Here is a 7,660-nt window from a genome sequence, read left to right as displayed (position 1 = left end):
GAGCCTGGAAAACGGGCTCGTTCTTATCATCAAAGTGCACGCCAACGCAGTTATTTGTGGAACAGAACCTCATTCCCCTGTTCTTACAAAGGTCATATGCCAGTAACCTGGTGGCCCTTTTTACTGGGGATGGGGAGACTTTTGAAGCACAACCTCCTCATATAACTCACCACACTGAAAATACCACAGTCTACTTCCAGTGTCGATAAATGGCACAGCTCTTTCCATATTACCCAAGTCTGCAGTTTTGAAGCAGGTGAACACTGGCTTGGGAAAGATCCCTGTCTTCACATCCAGAGAAAATGCCTTCTTATTCTTTCCTCCCTTCTAAATACTTGGATTTTGATCAGCCTTATTCCTCTAAGCGTTTCCCAAGTTCTAAGCCACAATTATGACAAATCACAGGGCTCAAAGGGAGGTCTGCCAGGGTGGAATCAGACTTTCTAGTTTCCTGGGAGAGAAATTCATGTTCATTTCACATGAGAAAGTAGAAGTAGAAAAGATTAAGGTGCCTGAAATTATAAATTTATGTTTATCAGATCTGGGAATTAAACCATCAAATAATAGTTTTAAAAGGTCATGTGATGTCTAACGGGGGTAGAGAGCTGGAAGTGGAGTTCTTGCCTGGTGTGGATGTTAGGAAGAACGCTGCAGACTGGGGTGCTGAGAGCGAGTCCAAGGTTTTGATGTCTGAGCTCAGAGACAAACTCCTGATCTCAATAGGAAGCAGTCAATAAATAAGTAAGACACTCCAAAACTTTCCTCAGATATGAATTAACTAGAGTTAATGTTACAAGCAAGGTAAAGAGTCAGAGAGAATGACTGATATATTACTCGTCAAAAAGACAATTTTGAACATATCTATTTAAGTGAAGTATTCCCACATCTGCTTCTATACATCTTCTAGACAAGTCTCTTTTAGCAGAGGAACATATGCTCTTAACATCATTCTAATTCTTGGCTGGTTTTGAACACCTTTTAATTTAAAGTAATTTATGATAAAGAATCTTCCTCAGGGCGAGGGCACTTAATCCAAATATACCTTTAGAGGCTTCTGTCCCCAGCGGGTTTTCTAAGAAGTCTGTCATGTCATGGTTCCAGGCGTCACGGACGGCGGACTTGGACACCACCCTGTCATTCAGATCCTGCTGTGGTCGAAAGTTATTTCTCAGATATTCCAATGACTTGACATGGTCTTGCTGCTCCGTGGTGAAGATAGAATAAAAAGCCTCGAGCTGAACAGAGAACCAGAAAGGGGAGACAAAAAGAATATCAATTAGAAAAGCAATGTGGTCCAAAGTGGGTAGGGGTGTCAAGAACACAAAATGGTAGGAAGTACCTGATGCCAAATCTGACAAACTCAGCAGGACACAGCCTGCCTGCCAGAATCACTGCCAATGAGCTTATCTGGCTGAGGTTTATGACCTGCCAAGCAACCAGGAGAACACTTTATTTGCAGATGTAAAGAAATCATTCAGTTTGTGTCTCACACAGGAGTCCAGTCTTTCTGCAGTCCCCCAACCCTTACGGCAAGACCTTTTGTATTATGGGAAGGAGTCCAGAGTTATGGTGAAACTGGTAGGTTCTGGAGCCAGACTGCTTGGGTGAGAATTCTAGCTCTGTGGCACAACCACTCGGTGACCTTGAAAAAGTTGCTTAACTTCTCTGAGCCTCAAAATTTCCTCAAAAAAATAGTGATAATTGTAACAGCATCTTTGTGTCAGTATTAAATGAAATAATCTGTGTACAGTACTTAAAACAGTTATGGCACAAAAGAGCACAATACATATTAGTGATTTACTTTGTACTAAGCATCTTCTTACATCCTAGGGATCCAGTTCAGCAAAGTTGCTAAGCCACAAAGTTGTTAAATGTGTGGTCTGCACGTTAAACTGCCGAAGGTCAATATTTACCAGATGGGTGATCAGAGTCAAACTATTTGAGCTTTCTGTGACTCAAGTTTCCTCATCTGTAAAACAGATATAATACTAGTACCTATCTTATCAGGTTGTGGAAAAGATTAAAATTAATGTAAATCACTTAGTCGCTTAAGTAAGCTCTCAGTAAAGATCAGCTGGTACCGTCATCATCATTAAAAAAAAAACAAACAAAACATTTTCCAGGAGATTGCTGACCAAACTTTCACGAACAAGCATACAAAAAAAATTCAGAATGCTAGGATAATATTTTTATTATCGAATTGGATTCCCCTTGGCCCTCAACATTCCGCTTATGAAAACAGGTCATTCTATTACACGAGGAATGGAGCAGGGGCTGGGTGGCAGACGTTTGTATTCAGTGGACCACAGATTTATTTTTCATGCCAAAGAAATAGACTGTAATCTAAAATTCCCAGCCACCAAAAATACTAACCCCATGATGTAGGGGAAGAAAATGGAATGAAGAAGAGAGAAACCAAATGGACGCTTTCTGGCCCATCTGGCTACTTGAATGCTGAATCAGAACGCAGAAGAGAATGACAAGCTGGAATGGTGGTAGAAAGATGCTTCCCCAGTAGGCACCGAGTAGCTGCCCTAGACTTCAGGACCAGAAGGTGGCTAACACTAATGCAGAAAATAAACAAGAGAATTACTACCTAGGTTTCTGGATGGCCATCTTTAAGCCTAGAACTAACCCCAGTGTATCTCCAACTGCCTCAGAGAATGAGGCAGAAAAAGACCTGCTTCTAGTCTGAAACTCCCTCTTTTTGCATTAGAAAGCAGTGAATACATAAATAAAATACATAGTGATTTTAGCCAAGAAAAATCATTTAAGTATATGGATTTACCTATCATTCCACCTCCCTTCCAATTCTCCTGCACATGTAAAGTGGTAATAAACCATGAAACCTTTTCTGCTTTTTCATCAAAGTAATAAAACCAGATGGTCTCTTAACCAGCCTAAAAGCAAAAGTAGCCCATTATTCCCGTGTTGCTCCAATGCTCTACTATTCACATACTTTTCTTCTAACAACTCATATTGCTGCTATTTAGAATTAGCCTTTTTTCCCATTCTTCCTTCTGATATTTCTTCTTTATTTATAGTGAAGGGGGAAAAGCAATAGAAGCAGAAAACATTTTTTAAATTGGGTGGTTTACTCTGTCTAAAAGTGACTCACTCAGATGAAGAAAATCGATGGTGTTGAAAAGAAAAAAATCACCTCGGCCTAGCATGATGTAATCACTTGATAGAACTACCAAAATCTGAACTGAGTGCATCCAAAAATGAGAGGAGGTTTCAGATTTTCTTAGATAAAGTAACTTCTTAAAATTATATGAAAGGAATTAAAAAGACCCTCTGGAGACAGTCTAGGGAAAGACCTACCAAAAATGATTAAAGGAATATAGAATAAATCCTGTGTGGAGAGGTGAAAAGGCTGTGGAATTGTTTGGCCTGAAGAAAAGGCAAGTAAGGAGTAATTTGATTAAAGGCCCTTGTATGTGGAAGATGCTGACCAGCTCTTCTCCATGTCCAGAGAAGGCCAAATAATAGGAAATTGGTTTAAATTAAAGCCTTAGAGACGTGAGTTGAATAAGAGGTGGAATACCTTAGCTTTCAGAGTGATTAAAAAAAAAAAAAAAAGACTGGGCTGCCATATATACAGCAAGTTAGAATGGAAATTTTCTGAATAGACAGCCATCTGTCGTGAAATAGTTTAATCTCTGAGATGCCACGAAAGGACAGACTGGGAGACTGTCTCAGCAATAAGATTATAAGGTTTGTTTATTCTCTAGAAGACTTGCTTCTTTCCCAAGATAGCGTTTAGATTCTCCTAAAAAGTTTATTTCTGATGCCTCTGGAAAGAATTAGTCATATAACTGTAAAAAAAAAAAAGGCACGTTCTGAATTTAACACAAAAATGCTTTGGCTTAAATTGCTCTTACAGCTTAATGACATGCTATGGCTTAAAAGCTTGGCCGCTTCCTGGTCATTAACTCAACTTGCCAAAGATTTTGAAGGAAGGATGTGATAGTTCTGAATGAACTAATGACCTGAATGATATTATATTGTCAACTGGATCATACCTTTGCTTGACAGTCACACAAAAGAGGAAAAGGAGGACAAGCTTAGCAGATTTAGCAAATGTACTTTGGTAGGTTGGCAGTATTCACTAAAACCTTGTCATTCCTCTAAGTTGAATGAAAATTGCCAGTGGCCTCTCTCCTTGGTAACTGGCATGCTTGGCCACTGTGTGGAAACGTCCATGATCCCTAGATTGGCAAGGGGAGTCGACATTTTCATTTTGGCAAGTAAGCAGTGATCATCCGGGGCCAAAAAGCTACTGAAATAGAGATCCTTTCCTTATCAGCGGTTTCACTTTTTGCAGTTTTTGTTACATGTGGTCAAATGCAGTCTGAAAACACTAAGTAAAAAATTCCAGGAATAAACAATTCACAAGTCTTAACTCGTGCACTGTTCTGAGTAGCGGGATGAAATCTTGCGCCATCCTGCTCTGTCCCACCTGGGCCGTGACTCATTCTTTCGTCCAGCCTCTCCACGCTATATACTCCCCCATCTCATTAGTCACTTAGCAAGAGTCTCATTTATCAGATTGACTATCCCAGTATTGCAGTGCTTGTGTTCAAGTCACCTTCATTTTATTTAATAATGGCCCCAAAGTGTTAAGAGCAGTCATGCTGGCAATTTGGATATGCCAAAGAGAAGCCGTAAAGTGCTTCTTTTAAGTGAAAAGGTATGTATATGTAGGATAAAACATGGTATATGTAAGGATTGGTACTATCTGGTTTCAGGTATCCACCGGGGGTCTTGGAATGTATCTTCCGCAGGTAAGGGCAGAACACTATATATCATTACACAGATGCTTCAGGTTGTCCCTTGATCCTTACCTTGCCTTGTAACCATATTCACTAAGGGTGAAACTGACCATCACCTGGGCCTCCACTGTTTTGATTTCAAGGAATGCCATCGACAGAGAACACAATGAGAAGGTGCTTCCTAAACTCAGACAATGCGGCAACCCCATATAATGCTGGAGCCCTCAAACAAACCATACAAGGCTGTGTTTTTTTGGGCTTCTGACCAACTTAATCTGTTCAGATCTTCCTGATCTGGTTAACAGTCACACAGTGATCCTTTTCCAATATACGTGAGATCACGTCATGCCTCTGCCTCTGTTCAATACCTTCCAACGACCTCTCGTCCTCACTGTGGGGTCCTAGTGATCTGCCCTCACCTAATTCTCTAACTTCAAAACTCTAACTCTTGCTACCTGGGTTCAAAGCACTGTTATTAATCCCTACTTGCTAAATATGTAATATTGGTCAAAGTATTTAAAGTTTCTGTTTCAGTTTTCTTGTTTGTATAATGGAGATAATATTACCTACCTCATGTGGTTTGTGCTACTATTAAATGAGTTGCTACATATATATATAATGTGTTTAGCATAATTCCTGGCACACAGTAGTACTCAATAAGTACTATTATCGTTACTCTTCCTATTATTTTATGAGGAATGTGGTAACCATGACTGTTCTCTATGCTTCCATCTGCTTCTCCTTTCTCCTCTTCCTTATAATGTATATTTATCAAATCCATTATGTACTTTCTTATGCACTTTGCAAACATTATTTTGGTTTCTAACTTATTTTTAGTTTAAAATAACATTAAAGTAACATTATTATGTCATTACCGCTAGCAGTTAATATTTACTGAGTGTTTATTACATGCAAAGCATTATGCTAAGAGAGTTATGTGCATTCTCTTACTTAATCCTCACAGAAATCCCATAAGGTTGGTGGTATTATCATATCATTAGTATTTCTGACTGATGAGGAGATTGGGCTTAAAGACATTAAATAACTTCCCTAAGATCACACGGGAACCAAGAAGCGCAGTAAGGGTTAGAAACCTACATCTGTGTGACTCTCTTTTCCATGTTCTCAGCCGCTTCATGCAAAACACGTATAACAGGTCCTCAGCATTATTCACTGAAAGAGAAACTGACTGCGGTGATAGTAAAAGTCCCCAAACAATTCTTTTTAGCTAATCTCCAAAGATCGTTCATGCAGGGGATCCACTATTGGAAACATCAATCTATTTGCACTTTCTGCATTCTGGGAAAAAACCGCCTACGGCCGAACACAGAAATAACTAGGAACCATGGAAAGATGGCAGGTGTGAGGAGAAAATGCTGTCCACCTCACAAACCTGCACTTTTATTCACCTTATTCTTTTCCAGAGGTAGGTAATAAACACACTTGAATTTATCTTTACTTTAATGTAACTAATGAAGTCTTTATCATTTTAGTAAAAATAAATGAAAGTTTTTATTTCTGTAATATTAAATTGACTTTTTAACTTTTGAAGCGAACATGTAGAACATTTTTCTTTTATCCCTGCTTGGGGAGTCGTAATTGCATTTTAACTGGTGCTGTTTCAAGAACAATTTTAACCTTGAATTGCAAATGTGTTAGCTGGAAGTGTATATAAATCATTTCAACTTAGTTTTTATTATAAAAATATTTCAAAGTATAATTAGTTTTTAATCTGTTGGTTCGAATCAAAGGAAAGCTGAAATCTATTCATGCTATTCATGTGCAGCAAGAGCTCTTGTCCACAAGACGTGGGAGAGGACCACTGTGGCTGAGGGGGGAAATGAGAGAAAAATCAAAAGTAATATCATTATGAACCATTAAAAGGCTGACGTGCACGGTATTTTATAATGACAATTAAACGATGCTGGAGTCCATTATAAACATAACGAACAACTCCAGTGTAAGCGGTAGGAACGGAAATGTCCCACCTAAGGTCAAGGAGAGACCTTGGCTTCACTACACACCTGAAAGGTGATGGGGGGCAGGGGTAGGCACAATGTTGCTGTCCCTATTAAACAAGACAATAATGACGGAATATTAAATTCTCAATAGCTCGGAGCATCCAAGGTTTTACTTACTGCAACGTGGTTGCAAAAACAGAAACAAAACTCAAGAACAGCTCACTAACTACAGGGCCATGTCTCCCTTTGTAGCTACAGATAGTTGTTGATAAAGGTGATTACAGAAAACCTTCTACAGAAAGGAAAGGCTCTAACCCTAATTAACAAAGAAAGCTATCTGGTGTGGGTTAATAATGACACCTTCACCCCATCATCTAAAAAAACCTTTATTCACATGCACTGCACATTCTGTAGTGCTGAAATAAAGACTTTCTGAATTAAGCGATCCATTAGTTGTTGTGGCCTTGAGATAAACATGAGAAGTACATCAGCCAGTAGCCATCTGTAACTATTCCACCAGAAATGTGGCTAACCCTACCCTAACACACTAAAATAATAATTTGGAAAAACTGGGCTAAATAAAATACAGTAAAATTAACTTCACCTGCTTCTCTTTACATTTTCATTATGGTTACTAGTAAATTTTAAATTATGATGTGGTTTTTGTTTTATTTATTTTGAACAGTCCTGCCTCAGAGCCTTGGTGATTATTTAATAACAGCGACAAAATACCCACCCAATATCTCCTAAGCACTTACTGCGGTGTCAGGCACCAATCCAGGCATTCTATACACATTCCATCATTTAATCTTTCTAATGACTTTATCAAGTAGGTATTATTATCATTCCCATTTTATAGATGAAAACCAAGGCATAGAGTAGCAGAGGAATTGAGAAATCTGGCTGAAGAATGGAGCCAAGAAT

The 7,660-nt window shown here is 38.8% G+C and overlaps 1 protein-coding gene across 1 annotated transcript in view; it reads right to left on the bottom strand.

Moving 5' to 3' along the window:
* PTPRG (protein tyrosine phosphatase, receptor type G) overlaps positions 1 to 7,660 on the bottom strand; it is a 650,284-nt gene that overhangs the window by 117,569 nt on the left and 525,055 nt on the right. The window contains exon 9 of the mRNA XM_023529707.1: positions 1,043 to 1,235. Coding sequence (XP_023385475.1) covers positions 1,043 to 1,235 — 193 coding nt within the window. The remainder of the gene's footprint in view (positions 1 to 1,042; positions 1,236 to 7,660) is intronic.

This window comes from Pteropus vampyrus, unplaced genomic scaffold, assembly GCF_000151845.1.
Source record: "Pteropus vampyrus isolate Shadow unplaced genomic scaffold, Pvam_2.0 Scaffold41, whole genome shotgun sequence".
Classification (NCBI taxonomy): Eukaryota; Metazoa; Chordata; class Mammalia; order Chiroptera; family Pteropodidae; genus Pteropus; species Pteropus vampyrus.
Note: the sequence above shows the minus strand (reverse complement) of the source record. Positions and strands in the feature narration are given on the sequence as shown.